Source organism: Chelonoidis abingdonii, chromosome 11, assembly GCF_003597395.2.
Source record: "Chelonoidis abingdonii isolate Lonesome George chromosome 11, CheloAbing_2.0, whole genome shotgun sequence".
In the NCBI taxonomy this organism is placed as follows: Eukaryota; Metazoa; Chordata; order Testudines; family Testudinidae; genus Chelonoidis; species Chelonoidis abingdonii.
Genome location: NC_133779.1, coordinates 10,785,023 through 10,803,989, shown reverse-complemented (window position 1 = coordinate 10,803,989; position 18,967 = coordinate 10,785,023). Strand labels below are relative to the sequence as shown.

Sequence of the window (18,967 nt, the reverse complement as noted above, 5' to 3'; positions counted from 1 at the left end):
GTCACTTGCTGGTGGATTCTCTGCAGCTTGAGGTCTTCAAAGCACAATTTTGAGGACTTCAATAACTCAGTCATGGGTTAGGGGTAGTTATAAAAGTGGATGGGTAGAGTTCTGTGGCCTGCTTTGTGCAAGAAGTCAGACTAGATGATCATATTGGTCCCTTCTGACCTACGAGTCTATGAGTCTATGAGTCTATAATTACTTACTGTAATGACTTACATATATGAAACTTGCTGTAACACGGACCAAAGAACTTCTTACCTTAAGTCTCCCTGCACAGAAAATGTTAGTTCACACTAACTAGGGAGCACATATACTTTATTTAAATGTATGTCATTCATTTGCAGACCATAATCAAAAAGTAGTGATCAATGGTTGGCTTTCAAACTGGGATGATGTATCTAGTAGGGTCCCAAAAAGGTCAGTCCTGGCTTCAGTACTATTCAATATGTCCAATAACGACTTGGATAATTGAGTGCAAAGTATGCTTATACAATCTTCAGATGACACCAAGCTGGCAAGCATTTTGGAGGACAGGATTAGAATTTACCACAACCTTGACAAATTGGTCTGAAATCAACAAGATGAAATTCAATAAAAACAAATACAAAGGTTTTCATTTAGGAGGGGAAAATCAAATACACAGCTACAAAATGGAGAACGACTGGCTATGTGGTAGTACTACTGAAAAGTTTCTGAGGGTTATAGAGGATCGCAAATTGAATATGAATCAATAATGTGATGCAGTTACAAAAAAGACTAATATAATTCTGGGGTTTAACAACAGAAGTATTGTATGAAAGGCACATTGTCCCAATCTACTTTGCATTGGTGAGGCCTCACGTGGAATACTGTGTCCAGTTCTGGGGCCATGCTTTAGGAAAAACGTGAATAGATTGGAGAGAGTTCAGAAGAGATCAACAAAAATAATAAGAGGCTTAGAAAACTTGACCTATGAGGCAGGGTTAAACAATTGGACATGTTTAGTCTTGAGAAAAGAAGACCAAGAGGGAACCTGATAACTGTTTTCAAATATGTTAAGGATTGTTATAAAGAGGACTGTGATCAATTTTCTCCATGTCCACTAAAAGTAGGACAAGAAATAATGAGCTTAATCTGCAGCAAGGGATATTTAGGTAATATATTAGGAAAAACTTTCCAACCATGAGGATAGTTAAGCACTGGAATAGACTTTTAAGAGTGGCTGTGGAATCCCCATTATTGGAGGTTTTTAAGAACAGGTTGGACAAACACAGCTCATGGATGGTTGAGATCTACTTCATCCTCGCTTAGCACAGGGGGCTGGACTTGATGGCTTTTTAAGGCCCCTTCAAGACATACATTTCTATGATTCTATGAATCAGAGCTAGTGTGGATATGTCTATCTGAGCTGGAAATTACACCTACAGCTCAAGTATAGACAAGCTCTGAATGATTCATTTGTGCAGGCATGGGTGAGAGGGAGTATTTGTGCAATTACTTCAGGGACAGGGAGCTTGTCAGCATGATTGGGATGGATAAGTCCAGGTGAATCATTTATCAGTGAGATTCTGAGTGTTTCTGAGTTGGTTTGAGAACATTTCTCCCTTGGGAAATCTGGGTATTCTCTGCTGATGACAGTTGCAGGGATTGGGCATTTATCAATGGGAGAGGGCTGAAGGGGTTTGGGAGCTGTGTTGGGGGGGTGTAATGGTTTCACGCTGAGCATATGGGCAACATAAAACATGAAAATTGTTAACTTGGAGTCTGTTCCTCCTCTCACTGAAATCAATGGCAGAGTCCTACTGATGTTAATGGGGCAGGACTGAGTCCTCAGTATGAAAAGAAAATACATTTATAAATAATATTGGCTTGTTTTTGCAGGCCAGGTCCAGGTTGAAAAGAGTAAGTTTGCTCTGATTTCTGATATACGGAGGGGGAAGGTCAAATATTGGCCTTTTGGTAAGTGGGGTCAGCAGGGCTTCTTTAAAAGGGTGATTGTCATAAACATACATTTAAGGGTTAATTCCTCTTTGACCTGTAAAGGGTTAAGAAGCTCACATAACCTAGCTGACACCTGACCAGAAGTACTAATAAGGGGAAAAAAATCTTTTGTGTGTCCTTTTTGCTGGACACCGAGAAAGAAGGAGCCATTCCACCCCTATAGGTTAGTGAGTATTTAAAGAAAGAATGCATTAATTTCTTTTATTTTCTATTTGTGATTTCTTTTGCAAAATAGAGGGAAGATAAAATTGTGTTCTTTGTATAACTTTAAAGTTTTGCCCAGAGGGAAACCCTCTGTGTTTTGAATCTGTTTGTCTGTGAGATTATCTTGTATTCTAGTCTTGCAGAGGTACTCCTTTCATCTTTTTCTTTAATTAAAATTCTTCTTTTAAGAATACGATTGATTTTTTTCATTATTTTAAGATCCAATGGTTTTGGATCTGTGTTCACCAGGACTAATTGATGAGGGTATACTCTTAAACTTACCCAGGAGAAGGAGTGTAAGGATTTGGGGGGGAGGAATTAGTCTCAAATCATGAAAGGAGAGGTTAGGGACTTGGGAAATATTTGGGAAAAGGTAGAGTTCCAGGTCGCTCTCCCCTAAGATTTGGAACACGCTTGGTGGTGGCAGCTTACTGTTAACCTAAGCCGGTAAATAAACTGAGAGGGTCTTTCATGCAGGTCCCCGCATCTGTACCCTAAAGTTCAGAGTTGGGAGGGAACCTTGACAGTGATAAAGAGAAATCTTTTCACTTGTTCATAAAGGGTCAAGGAGAGTCCCTCATCTGGGACAGGACAGATTGAGCACTATTGCTTGGGGACAATTTAGATGACCGGTTTACATAACAGGGGAAAAGATGTAGTTACATGATGTGTGTCATTCCTTTGCAACTAATCTAATGAAAGTACCTAGAAACTGTACATTGATTGATTGTAGTAATCTTTTCAAGCAGAGGAGACCTCAAGATGAGACTGCTCTGAACAGATATTAAGTAGGCCAAAATTCCATTTGTCCCATTGTACAGTATCAAATATAATCTGGTCTTACCCTTAGTTCCTTTTTATGGCAAGAATCAAAGTAGAAAGTCTCTCTGTTGCTATGATGTATGTGATAACTTAATAGGTCCTTAAGTTAAAAAAAAAACAAATTACATTACTGACTCAGTGTGGAGAAAAACTCTGAATGTGTTATTTCAACATCTCTTTTTCGACATGTTCCAGCAGAAAATCCGTAAATCAAAGCTGATTTTTAAGCACTTTCACTCAAACATGTAGCTGTCTATGAGAAAGTTTTTCCATCTGTTTTCTAAATATTGGTCTTCCTCCCACTGGTCATCAAAGTATCATTGGCTTGGCTGCACAACATCTTAATTTAGCACATGAGTGGTTCTGAGTAAGGCTGCTTCTGTACTATAACTTCTCAAAAAAAACTACTCATTTCTCTTCCAATCTCAATAGCAAATACAGTCTTTCCACAATATGTAAATATATATACATTTTATGAGGAATTTCAGGGTAGACCCGAAACCCATCAAATCCAATGGAAAGAATCACATTGATTTTACTTGGCTTTAGATCAGGGCCTGAATGTGGCTAATTCTTGCTATTCCAGAAGTTAACTGTTTGTATTAAGAAGAAAATAAAGAAAAAAGAAGAGGGACTGCTAAATACTGAGGATGAGGTGGAGATTAAAGAAAATCTGGGCATGTCCCAACACCTAAACAAATACTTTTCCTCAGCTTTTATTGAGACTAATGAAGATCTTAGGGGTTGTGGCAGCGTGGCTAATGGGAATGAGGATATGGAGGTAGAGATTACCACATCCAAAGTTGAAGTCTAACTCAAACAGTTTAATGAGACTAAATCAGAGGTCCCGAATAAATCTCCATCCAAGAATATTAAAGGAACTGGCACATGAAATTGCAGGCCCAATAGCAAGGATTTTTAATGAATCTGTAAACTTGGGGGTTAGAACCTATGACTGGAGAACTGCTAATATAGTTTCTATTCTTTTAAAAGGGGAAAAAGTGATATGGGAAACTACAGTCCATTTAGTTTCACCTCATTTGTATGCAATATCTTGGAACACATTCTGAAAGAGAAAGTAGTTAAGGACATAACGGTTAATGGTAATTGGGATAAAATACAATATGGTTTTAGAAAAATGTAGATCATGACAGACCAACCTGATCTTCTTTGAGAAGATAACTGATATTTTAGACAAGGGAATTTCAGTAGATATTATCTACTTGGATTTCAATAGGGCATTTTATACATTTCCACATAGGAAATTGTTAGTTAAATTGGCTAAAATGGGATTTATTATGAAATTGAAAAGTGGATAAGAAACTGGTTGAAGGAGAGACTACAACAGGTCATACTGAAAGGAAAACTGAGAGTGAGGTTAGTAGTGGAGTTCCTCAGGGATCAGTCTTGTGACCAATATTATTTAATATTCTTACTTCTGATCTTGGCACAAAGAGTGGGAGTGTGCTAATAAAATTTGAGGATGACACAAAATTGGGATGTATTGCCAATGCGGTGGACTGTTGGAATATCATACAAGAAGATCTGGATGACTTTGTTAACTAGAATAATAGAAATGGGATGAAATTTAAGAGTGCAAAGTCATGCATGTAAGAACTAACAACAAGAATTTTTTCATATATATAAATTGGGGACGTATTAGTTGGAAGTGACAGAGGAGAAAGATCTGGATGTTTTGGCTGATCACAGGATGACTGTGAGTTGCCAATGTGATATGACTGTGAAAAGGGCTAATGCAATCCTAGGATGCTGAAGGTGAGGTATTTCCAGTAGAGCGAGGGAAGTGTTACAACCATTATATAAGGCACTGGTGACATCTCATCTGGAGTGCTGTGTCGGAGAAAAACCTAGTTCTCATTTTTTGGTTGGGTGCAGCAAAATCAAATACTTTATTTATTCTCAAGCAATTGCAAAGAGGTAGAGAGTGCACTAGGACACAGGGTTTCCCCCTCCTAGGCAGGTCTGTCTCCAAGTAAACAATTACAGCAAGCATTTATACTTTTTGTTACCTACAATAATGAGCAACAGCTGCATTTTGTTTATACATAGGCTATCTTGTTATCTTAATTTTCTCAGTTCTATTTAGATGCCAATTTGCATTCCTCATTATCAACACAAGGTTGCAACGATTTCTCCCACAGTTCTTTCCCACTTGCTTCACACAATCCTATCGACACAAGATTGCAACGACTTCTCCCACAGTTCTTTCCCACTTGCTTCACACAATCCTCGCTTCAACAAATCTTGTGTTATTAGGGTTACGGATAGCCTGACTCTTGCTAACTGAGACTGTTATGCATTGAAATCCCTGTCAGTTCTTGCTCTACTTCCACAATCATGTGCAATTCTGGTCTACCATGTTTCCCAGGTGTCTGGCTGGTGGGTCTTGCCCACATGCTCAGGGTCTAATTGATTGTCATATTTGGGGTCAAGAAGGGATTTTCCCCCATGGTCAGATTGGGAGATACCCTGGGGGGATTTTTCCTTCCTCTGTATTATGAGGAATGGGTCACTTGCATGTTTAAATTAATGTAAATGATAGATTCTTTGCAACTTGAACTCTTTAAACCATGATTTGAGGACTTCGGTAACTCAGCCAGAGGTTAAGGGTATATTAAAGTAGCGGATGAGTAAGGTTCTGTGGTCTGTAATGTGCAGGAGGTCAGACTAGATGATCACAATGGTCCCTTCTGACCTTAAAGTCTATGAGTCTATGTAGTCATTGGTAATGAAAATCTAATTTTCAACAACAAGGAAATTGCAAATCTTGATCAAGTTTATTCTTTTGCAGAACAGCTCCAGCTTGAAAATGGTATGTTTGCTCAGATTTCTAAGCAGCTTTACTGATTTTTTTTCCAACTCAAATGTACATCCTGTATTTCCAAGTCTAAATATAAGCCTGTGACAGAGACAGGTCCACTCACTACTTGGTGGCACCTCCTTGTGTCTCATCTGGGGAATTTGCTCTGCTACCTAGTCTGGTACTCCTTCCTGCGGTTACTCAGACAGTCGTTCACCTCAGTTACTCCATTGCCTCTCATGCTCCAGGAGTGAAGCACTGTCCTCCCCATAGATAGCCCTCACACTAAGTCACATTAAAGTTTTCCCCCATTCTGGGGTATTGCAAGTCCTTTGAAGCAAATGGTCCATGGCAGTCCACTCCCCACTGCCTGATTGTGCCACTCCCCCAGTGGGTGGTAGGGGAACCTGGGCCCACTCTCTGTACTGGATTCCAATCCATGGACCCTCAACCCAGCAGTTCTGGCTTTACTTTTCCAGCCCTCACTGCTCCTACCCTGTATAGCTTCCTACTGTCCTCTTACAGCTTTCTGCTCTTCTCCTTTGTATCAGAGATTGCAAATGCAGTTTATTTCCCCTAGCATGCCAACTTCCTCTCCTTATAGATCCTGCCTGGCTCCCCCTCATCCCACCCCACCCCACTCCCAACAGGACTCCATGTGCAATTTGGCCCTAGTACACCCTAGGTTTCTTTCAGGAGCAGCCTAGTGTTAATTGACATAATTTACTCCTTCAATTCTTGTGTGAAGTAGACACCCCATCACAAAGTCCCTAAATAATCCATTATACAGCAGACCTTAAGAAAAGACACTTCTCTGTAGGTGTCCGATTCCACAAACTCTGAGTTACATGAGATATCCTTCCCCACATAGATAGTCCTATTAAGGATAATTGTCAAAATGCAAAAAAAATAATTCAATATTTATTCACACAAAACATCCATTCACATCTCAACTTCTACCTGAGTCAGACCTGAAAAAGACTTTAAGGATGAAACACAAATCTGTGTCCTACTTAATCTACTTTTATTTATAGATTCATACATAGTAAACTTTACTTAAGTTTTTCTTAATATTTTCCCTTATTATATTAATTTGTCTATCTACAAATATATAATATAATCGTTCTTAGAGTGTCCAAGCAAATTAAAAATCACAATCTAATCTGACCTCCTGTCTAACATAGGCCGTTGTGATGGGGCAAGGCCAGATGGCTACAGTAAAGTATCGAGAAACAGGTATGTTAACCGCAGGCTAAACAAATCCCTAGGACCATGGTAACCAAATGGCAGTTGCTCCAGGTTAATCAAGGCACCTGGAGCCAATTAAGATCTTTCTAGAAGGCAGTAGAGATAGCTACTTTAATTAGAACACCTGCAGCCAATCAAGGCAGGCTAATCAGGGCACCTGGGTTTAAAAAGGAGCTCACCCCAGTCAGGAAAGGAGAAGACAGAGGAGAAGCAGCGTGAGTGAGGAGCTGGGAGCAAGAAGGCAAGGAGCTGAGAGTGAGAGAGTGTACTGCTGGAGGATTTAGGAGACAAGCATTATCAGACATCAGGAGGAAGATCCTGTGGTGAGGATAAAGAAGGTGTTTGGAGGAGGCCATGGGGAAGTAGCCCAGGGAGTTGTAGCTGTCATGCAGCTGTTACAGGAGGTACTATAGACAGCTGCAATCCACAGGGCCCTGGGCTGGAACCCGGAGTAGAGGGCAGGCCCGGGTTCCCCCCAAACCTCCCAACTCCTGATCAGACACAGGAGGAGTTGACCCAGACTGTGGGGAAGATCACTGAGGTGAGCAAATCTGCCAAGAAGCGCAGGACCCACCAAGGTAGAGGAGGAACTTTGTCACACCGTATAGTTTTACCCAAATAATCCCTTAGGAAAAAAAATCCTATCATTGGAGGGGAGAGGCAGAAGGGTTCTGTGATGGGGCAAGGCCAGATGGCTACAGTAAAGTAGTGAGGAACAGGTATGTTAGCCCCAAACTAAACAAATCCCTGATACCATGGTAACCAAATGGCAGTTGCTCCAGGTTAATCAAGACACCTGGGGCCAATTAAGATCTTTCTAGAAGGCTGTGGAGGTAGCTACATTGATTGGGACACCTGAAGCCAATCAAGGGCTGGCTGGAACTAGTTAAAAGCCCCTCAGTTAGTCAGTGAGGTGTGCGTGTGAGGAGTAGCAAGAGGTGCAAGGAGGTGAGAGTGAGAGTGAGAGTGTGCTGTTGGATGACTGAGGAAGTACAAGCATTATCAGACACCAGGAGGAAGGTCCTGTGGTGAGGATAAAGAAAGTGTTTGGAGGAGGCCATGGGGAAGTAGCCGAGGGAGTTGTAGCTGTCATGCAGCTGTTACAGGAGGCACCTGGAGTAGAAGGTGGGCCCAGGTTCCCCTCAAACTTCCCAACTCAAGATCAGATGCAGGAGGAGTTGACCCAGACTATGAGTTCCACCAGAAGGGAAGAAGACTGAGGTGAGCTAATCCGCCAATAAGCACAAGACCCACCAAGGTAGAGGAGGAACTTTGTCAGTTCCCATAGGGTTCATTGTTTCTAATGGGGTCCAGTGGGGTCTCAGTTCTTGCCCCTATGCTATTTAACATTTTTATTAGTGACCTAGAAGAAAACATTAAATTTTCATTGATAAAGTTTGCACATGGCACAACAATTGGGGAAGTGGTAAATAGTGAAAAAGACAAGTCCCTGATACAGAACAATCTGGATCGCCCTTGGTGGGTTCACCATAAGGAAACAATATGCGGTTTAATACAGCTACATCTAAGAACAAAAACTGTAGGCCATACTTACAGGACAGTGCAGCTTTATCCTGAGAAGCTGTGACTTTGAAAACATTAGGGGCTCATGGTAGATAATCAACTGAACATGAGCTTCCAGTGTTATGCTATTACGAATAAGGCTAACCTTGGGTACATAAACAGAGGAATCTCAAGTAGCAGTAGAGAGATTATTTTACCTTTGTATTTGACACTGGTGCAACTGCTGCTGGAATACTGTGTCCAGTTGTGGTGCTCACAATTAAAGGAGGATGTTGATAAATTGGAGAGGGGTCAGACAAGAGACACAAGAATGATTAAAGGATAAGAAAACATTCCGCATAATAATAGACTCAAGGAGCTCAATATTTTTAGCTTAGCAAAGAAAAGGTTAAGGTGTGACTTGATTACAATCCATAAATACCATACATGAGCAACAGGAATAATGGGCTCTTCAGTCTAGCAGAGAGACGTACAACATGAGCCAATGGCTGGAAGTTGAAATAGTGAGGGTAATTAAATACTGGAAACATTTACAGAAGTTTGTGTTAAAATTTAGCAAGGGCCATTGTGTATTCTCCAACACTGGCAAGATTTAAATCAAGATTGGATGTTTTTTTCTAAAAGATCTGCTCTAGGAATTATTTTTGAGGAAGTTCAATGGCCTGTGTGTTATACAGGAGGTCAGACTAGATGATCACAGAGGTCCCATTTGGCCTTGTGATCTATTATTCTCTCTTCATTTTCTGTGCTGGGGCTATGGCAAAGCCAAGTTAAGCAAATGGGTGTCAGACTTGCTCTGGAAGTGGTGAGATGGGCTGCTATTCTTGCCTCCTTCAGAAAGCAGCTCTGAAGCCAGTTGTAGTAGGTCAGTGGTTCTAGCTGACCCTTTCATAGTTCCCTTGGAAGGTGGTTTCTGAGGGAAATTGTGGTGTCAGACAAATAGAGAGTCTATTAGGTACCACAGCAAGCAATGCCTTACATATGAGGCCCAAAATCTGACCTAGGATCCTATGGAGAGTGAGCGTCATGAGTAAAGGGCCACATTCATGACCTTTTGGGGAGTAGCGTTGCTGACAAACATTGATGTGATCATTCCTATGCTCTATTATGTGACTCGAGAGTGCATGTGGGCATGGATCCTTCAAGCAAAATCATTTTCTGACAGGATATGGTTCAGCCTCCTAGACAACCACAGAGGTTAGAAGGGGTTTGTAGCAGCTGAGCATACTGGAGCGTTTGCTGAGAATGAGTTCAGAAAGAGCCAGAGGCTGCAAACTGACTTGATTATTGATTCCAGTGCTGGGCTTTAGTCCATCCATCCTACTTCATTCTGAGTAATAAGAGGGCTAAATAACATACTTGGAAAACAGTGAAATGCCAATCACAGCTAACTTGTGTGAATGGGGCATGTGGATGGAACTTGTTCCTTCCTTCCACAGCAACCTGCAGCATCCCAGTTGCTCATACCCTGCAGCCACATACTTGATATCATATGCCATAAAAACATTTGTTTAGAGAAAAGGGCTAAAACGATTCTGTTACTCAGTTATGTGTCATTCCTTTGCAGAGCAAGTACGGTGGGACAGGAGTAAGTTTGCATTCAGTTACGTAGCCTTCTACTCACGCAGGGAAGAGACAGCAGGCAGGGGTGGCGTCGTCACCTAGTGAGCTGCCTACACTGGAGTGCTCACGACAATGAGGGGTCCAGAAGGAATCAGAGGCTGTGAACTGACTTGATAATCAATCCATGGATCCTACTTCATTCTTAATAATAGCAGGGGGAAATAATGCACATAGACAACCAAAGTGCTGATCATGGTTGACTTCCTTGGCTGTGAGATGGAGAAGGAACTAAAGCCCAGATCCACAAATGGGCTAGAGCATTGCAATGTTGTAGATTGCAACATCTAACTTGCAGAATCCTGGCCACCAAATAGAACCCCAAAGCCTAGGCTGCCTATACGATGCATGGGGAAAGAGATGCTCTTCAATATGGGATCAACAAAGGACAGCATAATAGGTGGGGAGGTGCCTAAGCTAGTTGATAGCTGATGCCGAGTTGAGGGATGGATCCTAAGCCCCAGCCCTCTCAGGGAGGTAGGCACTTACCTCTGCTCAGGATCCACAGTCTTGATTGCTTGGGATCCTCAGTCTTGATTCCTCTCCTGGAGTCAGGCGCCTAATCCATTTCTTGTAAGAATGGTATGGGGCACATCTAACACCATGTGAAACTGGCAGGGGGGAGAAGGAGAAAACAGTAGCTTTCATGTTAGTCCCAGTGGTTGTAGCACTCACCCAGAATGTGGGATATCCCAGTTCAGCCCCCCTACCCCTCCATCTGGACGAGGAGATAGAATTTGAACTTGGGTCTCCCACCTGTCAGCTGAATGCCATAACAATAGGACTATGTGATATTATGAGGTGTGACTTTTGCAATGTTTCCTGTTGAAGCTGATCCATTGCACATACATTAAGCAATAAGCAAAGAGAGCATAAGAAGTGCTTTATAGACTGGTGGTTAGGACACTCACCTCAGATATAAGAAACTCAAGGTTAGATCACATTTTTACTTCAGGCAGGAGGGAGACTTGAACCAGGGTCTCCCTCAGCCCCTCCTTATCCACTAAGCTCAGCCTGCTCCCACTAGCATTGTGGGGGGTTAGTCAAGCTTTGAGAATACCTGCCACAGCAGCTGCTCCAGGCAAGGTAGTTGGCACAATGCTTAGTTTCACCTAGTTTGAGGATCCCTCCGGGTCTTAGATGTGAGAGATGTGCCCAGGTGCTCAGAATGAGGTGGCTATGCAGAAGCTTAATGGCTTAATGGAAAAAAATAGATGCAATGGGGTTTTAGGCATCTGCAGAGTAAGTCAACTTAAATTTTGGACTATCTGACTAAGGTGGGAATTAAGCACTTACACCATTTTGTGAATCTGGGCCCCCATACTGATTTCGGATTCTCGGGAAAGTCAGTGTAATGAGTGAAGCACCCCACTGATGCACAAGTGTCGCTGAGGAGACAGACTGATCTGTTCTGGACCATATGATCTTTTTCTGAAGGTCAATTAAATCATTCCTACTTCCTGTACTGAGTATTCCAGCCTAGAGTGCATGTGTGCATGGATCCTTGTAGCAAAGTCATCTTATGACAGAATGCAGTGCAGCCTCCCAGGCAGCCAAAGACTTAAAGAGGAGATTGTAGCAACTATGGAATGTCCGTCCAGAATGAATCCAAAAACAGCCAGAGGCTGCAAACTGACTTGGTAATTGATTCCAATGCTGGGCTTCAATCCATTCATCTTACTTCATTCTAAATAATAAGAGGACAATATTACACACTTCGAAAACTGAAGTACAAAGTAAGGTTGACTTGTGTGGATGGGACATGTGGGAGGAACTTGTTCCTTACCTCCTGAGCAATCTGCATTTCTGTAGCAATCAGCATTTCTGTAGCTCACAGTTTGCAGCCACATACCACATTTCCTACCCCATAAAAACACTGATTTAGAAAACGGGGCAAAACTATGCTGTTTGTGAAATGTGTGTCATTCCTTTGCAGATCAAGTACAATTAGAGAGAGGTAAGTTTGCCTTCATGTCTGTAGCCTTGGACTCAATCAAAGGAGGGACAGATGGGGTAGGATGGAGTTGCCACCTGGTTGCGTTCAGCAACAGTGAGAAGTCCAGGAATCAGATAAGCAAATCTAATGATAGACTTCAATCCATCGATCCTACTTCATTCTTAATAATGGAGAGGGGAAATAATGCGTTTTAAAAACTGAAATGCTGATCATGGTTGACTTGAGTGGTTGTGAGGTGGAGGGGGAGCTAATTCCTTACACATCCACATCCTCCACGGCTCACACTTAACTGGCACCAATCCAAAGTCAAACACCAAAGGTTTACAGAAAAAGGCAAAAATATGTAGTTATCAAACGTATGTCATTCCTTTGCAGATGAACTGCGGATAGGAAGGGGTAAGTTTGCATTCATTTATGTAGCCTTCTCAAGCTGAGGAGAGATGGAGCATGTGGCGGAATTGTGTGTGCTTGTATATTTGCTGAAGAAACAAAGAGAAGCACTGATCAGCAAGAGGCAGAATGGGATAGTTTTCTGCAGTGTCTCCACCAACGTTTGGTGATAAGAGCCATATAAAACCTAAAATGGCTAGACGTAGCTGAGTTATTTTTCATTAGTGTATTGTTGGGAATATTCTTTATCTAGGCTTGGTTTGGAGCATCAGGCTTGGGGCTGTTCACAGGAAGCAAAAATTTGTTAACCCACATTGCATTTTGGCTGACAGTGCCATAATTGCAGCTGACATTTTTTTTCTATTAAAAACAATTACAAAAAACATTCATTTAAAAAAAATCAGAGGAAATTTTTTAAATAAAAAAGCATTGTTTTGCTAAATTTTGGTTTTCCGTTTTTTTAAATTATTTTTCCCTCTCTTTCTCCCTTTATTTCCCTTTTCCCTCACTGAATGAAATAGAATGAAAGTTGTTTAGGTTTTTGGTTTTGTCTTTTTTTATTTTTTCCCATTTTTCCACTGTCCAAATTTTCAAAATTCCTCCAGCTTTGAAAAATATACGGCTTGTCTAGGGATAAATGAAATTGCAACCCAGCCAATCTGTAACCTTCCAAAATGTCTTCAATTTTTGAGAAGGCAGAGGGTAAAATTTTCAGAAGTGACTTTGGCATTTATGTCCAGATCCACATAAGCAGAGGCAAGGGAACGCCTAGTTGGAGGATACTGATAGGGCTCAGGTGTCTAACCCTCAATCTTAGTGGCCACTGCTATTCAAAACACTCCCACTCAGCTGCTTCCCAACTGTAGTCACCTAAACTCACTCAGTATGTAAGTTTTTACTGTAAAAGTTCCTGTGGTACTGATTTTTCCACTTGTGGGAACACACTTTGCTGCCTCACTCTAGGCCGAGAGTGGTCCAAGAACCAGAAGCAGATAGGCATTTCTCTGCCTATCTCGCAGGGGGGTCAGCTATTCCAGTAGGTATACTCACAGGTCACCTACTGGATTGGGTCTCCTTAAGAATCTGTGGATGGCAATTGCCACCTCTTAACTTTTAGCTCTTTGGCTACAGCATTCACCTGGGATATAAGAGACCACAGATTCAATTCCCCCTGCTGTCTGAGGAAGAGAAAGGATTTGAACATGGGTTTCCCAGTCATCCTAGTGTGCTAATCACTGGGCTATGGGATATTCCAGTATGGACATTCCATCAGTCTCATCTGTTGACGCTGAAACCCAGTGTCCAGATCTCCTGCTCTAATGACTCTTCAATTATTTATACTAAGTAGAAAAAGCTTGAGAGGAGAGACTCAAAGCACCTCACATAAGATGTCCCATAAGTGAATGGTGAGCACAGACACCTGAAAAGTGTGTGGTGTAGATTCCAATCCCTTCTCCCCCTCAGAAAGAGGTGGGAAGTGAACTTGGGTATCCAACTTATAAGGTGGTGCACTCACACACACACTCAATATGTATTTATTTAAAGAGGAACAGCTTCAATGAGAAAGACCCATACTCCAGGTTAGGCCATTCAGCTGAAAGGTAGAGAATGTCTCTCCAAATCCCTTCTCTTCAGCAGACAGAGAAGGGAATTTAAGTATATCCCATGTAAGTACTCTAACCACAGGGTGGATTTGGTTCTAAATATTCCTAGACCCTATCACTTTACAACTAGTCTGTAATTCTGCAGAATTTAAATAATGTTTCCACCCCTCTTCCTGAGTGGACCTCGTGGGGACTAAGTGTCTGATCATCCCCTACCATGGTGGGGCTGTGGAACTACTGGGAACTCCAGGAGCTTCTCACTGGAGTGTTTCCTCTTCAGAAAAGGGAGAGGTTCCTAATCTTGAAGAGGAGATGAGAGACAGGGGGTAGCTTGATATCAAGGAGAATCCTAGAGTGTGACAGGAAGAAACCATAGACTTATTCCTGCTTCCGTTGCAGTCAACAGGTATTGGTCATGAATTTCAGTGGGAGTAGTATGTGTGTGCATGGTAATGACTAAAAGGAAACATTTAGTCAAATGAAAATTGTCCTTTGTTTGCTTCTCTTCCTCTAGGAAAGAAACAAGAACATTCTGAAGAAGGTAAGATTTCCTGTATACCTGTTAATCTATCAGCAAGGGGCACATTTCAGCCAGTCACAATGATAGAGCACACTTGAAAACATGACTGGTTATTTCATTTGCCAAGAGCCACTCTAGGGAAATATGAAGTTTTAAATTTCTTGTGCTCTTCCAACAGTAGTTAATTGGATAAAGAGTATGATTGCTTCCATTGACTTCAGTCAGAATTTGATTGGGCTGAATTAGACTATCTTGATCTTCTGCCTGTCTTTCAGTGCTACGAACACTGAGCGCTAGATTAGGTAACAGGAGTGTATTTCCATATATTTCTAGTGAATGTAGTCATTTGCTCATCATAAACCTATTGTACATCACAGCTCGTATGGCAGTCACCCTTCAGAGAAAGAAGATAGGGACTTTCCATTATAAAACACTACTATTATCAGTTGCTCATAATTTAATGAATTAATCACAGTTGAAGTTGCAACTCAAATGCAATGATTTTGTTTTTCTTCTGGAAAGCTTGAACAAAAATTTTTCTTTCATTTTTGATATAAAAGCATGAATAATGGGTATTTCTTCATTGTGCTAAGGCTTCCATCTCCCTTTAAATGGAGGTTTACCTCTGCCTGCTTGCAGCTGAGTTCAGAATCAAATCTGTCTGTCACTGGCAGCAATTCCTGACTCCCTGCCAGCTGTCCCTGACTCTCTGTCAACTTTGCTCTGCCTCACAGGAGTCAGAGGCTTATTCAGCCCTCCCTGCTGCAGAGACATGTCTCTTAGGGAAATGCCAACATTGCATTTCATGTAGACTCCCTCCCCTTTGTATGGTTTAAGCTTCATCCCTGATGCTTGCTAATCAGAGTGGCTTGTCTCCCCTTCTGGCATGCACTGGGTCCTGGGTTCTTTATTTCAGTTCCTGGTGCCTCCACCCAAGGTCTGTGCTTGGGACACAGGGTGCTGTCCCTTGGGAAAATGACTAATGCTACTTATCAAGGAATATAACTTAACACAGGAACAACACAATAGATTAATTCAAGTCCCAACAAATGAAAACCCACACTCAAAAATAAGAGTATGACACATAGAACTTTACTGGGGACAGGAAACAAAGGTTCTAGCGAAGCAACATAAGAACAGCCATACTATGTCAGACCAATAATCTACCCAGCCCAGTATCCTGTCTTCTGATAGTGGCTGATGCCTGATGTATCAGAGAGAATGAACAGAACAGGACAATTTATCTAATGATCCATTCCCTGTCATCCAGTCCCAGCTTCTGATAGACAGAGGCTTAGGGACACCTAGAGCACTGACTTGCATCCCTGACCATCTTGGCTAATACCCATTGAAGAAGCTATCCTCCATGAACTTATCTCATTCTTTTTTTGAACCCCATTATATTTTTGGCATTCACAACATTCTTTGCCAAAGAGCTCCACAGATTGACTGTGTGTTCTGGGAAGCAGTGCTTCCTTTTATTTTAAACCTACTGTCTGTTAATTTCATTGGGTAACCCTTGTTTCTTGTGTTGTGTGAAAGAGTTAATAATACTTATTTTCTCCAGACCATTCATGATTTTATAAACTTCTATTTTAGTTGTATCTTTTCTAAGCTGAACAGTCCCAGTCTTTTTAATTGCTTCTCATACAGAAGCTGTTCCATACCCCTAATCATTTTTTGTTGCCTTTCTCTGTCCTTTTTCCAGTTCTAATAAATCTTTTTGAGATGGGGTGACCAGAGCTGCACACAGTATTCAAGGTGTGGGAGTACCATAGATTTTTATAGTGGCATTATGATATTTTCTTATTATTATCTATCACTTACCTAATGATTCCTTAAATTCTGTTAGCTGTTTTGACTGCACATTGAGTGGATGTTTTCAGAGAACTATCCACGATGACGCCAAGATCTTTCTTGAGTGGTAACTGCTAATTTAGACCCCATCATGTTGTATGTATATTTGAAATTATGTTTTCCAATGTTCATTGCTTTGCATTTATCAACCTTGATTTTCCTCTCCCATTTTATTGTCTAGTAACCCAGTTTTGTGAGATCCCTTTGTAACTCTTCACAGTCTGCTTTGGACTTAACTATTCTGACTAATTTAGTATCATACATAAATGTTACCACCTCACTGTACCCCCGTTTACCAAGTTTACCCCTTTTTCCAGATAATTTATGAATGTGTTGAACAGCACAGGTCCCAGTACAGATCCTTAGGGGATTCCACACTCTACTGGAAAGAGGTTAAGATCAACTAAGGAAAGGGTTAAGATTAACTAAAGTACTAAAACATCAGTAATCTAACAAATCCCCATGTCCCTGTATTCACCACTGTATTAAAACCCCCAGCTCCTTTCCTAGCACCTTTCCAGGCAGATGGTGTGCTGGAGATAAGTCCTGAAACAAGTTCTGAAGTTCTGTGAATGCTGGATGGCTTACACAAAAAGAAAGGGGTTCCCTTAAGTCCTCTACTGGCTCCCTGGTCTGGTGTCTTGGGAGGTTCCAGCGGGCTCTAGGTAGTTGGCACTGGGTTGGTTCTCTTCCCCTCTGATTGCTGGTCTCTGCAGGGCTGGCACTCCTCAGTCTCTCACGAAACCCCACTATAGTTCACAGCCACCTTTGGGTGGAGAGTGGGAGATGAGTATAGATTCTTTAGGCTGTGCTGCTCCTCTGCCCGCTCCAAACTCAAACAATCAAAAGTGGAACAAAAACTGGTCCCTTAGTCCTTCAGTCAGCCTGTTGCCTCCCACCAAGACACTGTGGAGTTCTGGATCTTCCCTGACCCAGCAAAACTGCCTATATCAATCATTCCACCCAAGGCTCCCCACTGGCTTTTTAAAGCATTTCCAGGCTATTCTCTCCCTGTCCTAGGCTTGAAGCTGTGTGGGAAATGGCATCCAGTGGGTCTGCAGCCAGTGTTCTATAGGCCAGAGAGCAGGACCCGCAGAGCCTCAGTTCAGTGTCCAGAAACTGGCAAAGTCCAAAGGGGTGAGGGCTACATTCAAATGTATGTCTCAGCTCAATAATTTAGTATCTAACTCCCAGCCGCGTCCCATGGCTATATATGGGCACTTTTCTCTCTCATCTCCACTTGTTCTTCTGAGGCGTTTGCTGTAGTGGGCTTCAGGTAGTGAACTAGGCTGGGAAAAGCCAGAGGCAAAAGGAAAGGTCTCTGTGTCCTGCTTCACTCTCTTGTCAAGTATCTTGTTTGGGAGCTTGGCTGGTTCTAAGGGCAGATTGAAGTGACTCCATCACAGCCCAGGTCAGGTGGCACCTCCACATCCCTGTGATTGGTAGGAGATAGGCAGGATTGGAAATACTGGCTTTAGCACCAACCTAGTACATTTCCATTACAACAAATTTTCATGACTCTTCTTCGAACAGCCACAGGGCCAAAATAGCACAGGCTTAAAAGTTGCAACATGATATGGAAATAGTCCTCCCAGGCTACGGGAGTGGGAGTACTCATGGAATAAGTTGCTATCAGTGAAGATAAGAGTACCAGAACTGAGCCTGTACTTGGCAGTAGCAATACATTATTCTGCTCCGCTTGCCAAAGGAACACTTAGTGAGTGGTCCACTGCACATGAGTGTGTAGCTGACTGAGCTTTGCAGTGAACTACCAGGTCATCAGAATGACTCCCAGCCCTGGGAAACTCAGGATCTAGTGAGAGGGGCCATCTTCCCTCCCCTGCTGCTTTCCCCCACCAAAAGACTTCCTTATCCCAATCCACCCATGGGGCAGGAGCCAGGAGGATTTTGTTGAGTTCCTGCTGCAATAAGTAGGAAGGAATTATCAGGACCTGATCAGATCACCAGTATAATTCATTGAATACTGTATTTTTATTCTGACAGCTAAGTAAAAATAAAATAACAATTCTCTTAGAAAATCGGGAAATAGCCATGTGTCCTGCAGCCTCAGGTTGTGCTGGCAAAGAGTATATATGTAAAAGACATAACAACCTCCTTGTTTCAGCCATCAAGCAAGTACAGCCTGAACTTGACCGAATAGTCCATCATGGACATATTACTGCCACTTAGATCATTAGTGCATTACGAGTTTCTTGCCTCTTCCTTTGAAGCAGCTGGGAATAGGCATTGTCAGAGCCAGGATGCTGCATTAGATGCATTATTATTGTTCAATGCGTCCAATAAGTTGGTCCAATAAAGGATATTACCTCACTCACCTTGTCTTTCTATTATTCTGTTCAGTCTTGCACTGCCAAGGATACCATGCTCTTCCTTGCCCTCAACACTCTGGCTAAAGA

At 42.0% G+C, this 18,967-nt stretch overlaps 1 protein-coding gene across 1 annotated transcript in view; it reads left to right on the top strand.

Annotated features, from left to right (window-relative positions):
• Nucleotides 1–18,740, top strand: part of LOC116836633 (butyrophilin-like protein 2) — an 85,446-nt gene extending 66,706 nt beyond the window's left edge. Inside the window, exons 12-15 of the mRNA XM_075071253.1 lie at nt 12,159–12,179; nt 12,555–12,575; nt 14,688–14,714; nt 18,676–18,740. Coding sequence (XP_074927354.1) covers nt 12,159–12,179; nt 12,555–12,575; nt 14,688–14,714; nt 18,676–18,740 — 134 coding nt within the window. The remainder of the gene's footprint in view (nt 1–12,158; nt 12,180–12,554; nt 12,576–14,687; nt 14,715–18,675) is intronic.
• Nucleotides 18,741–18,967: the final 227 nt, after the last annotated feature.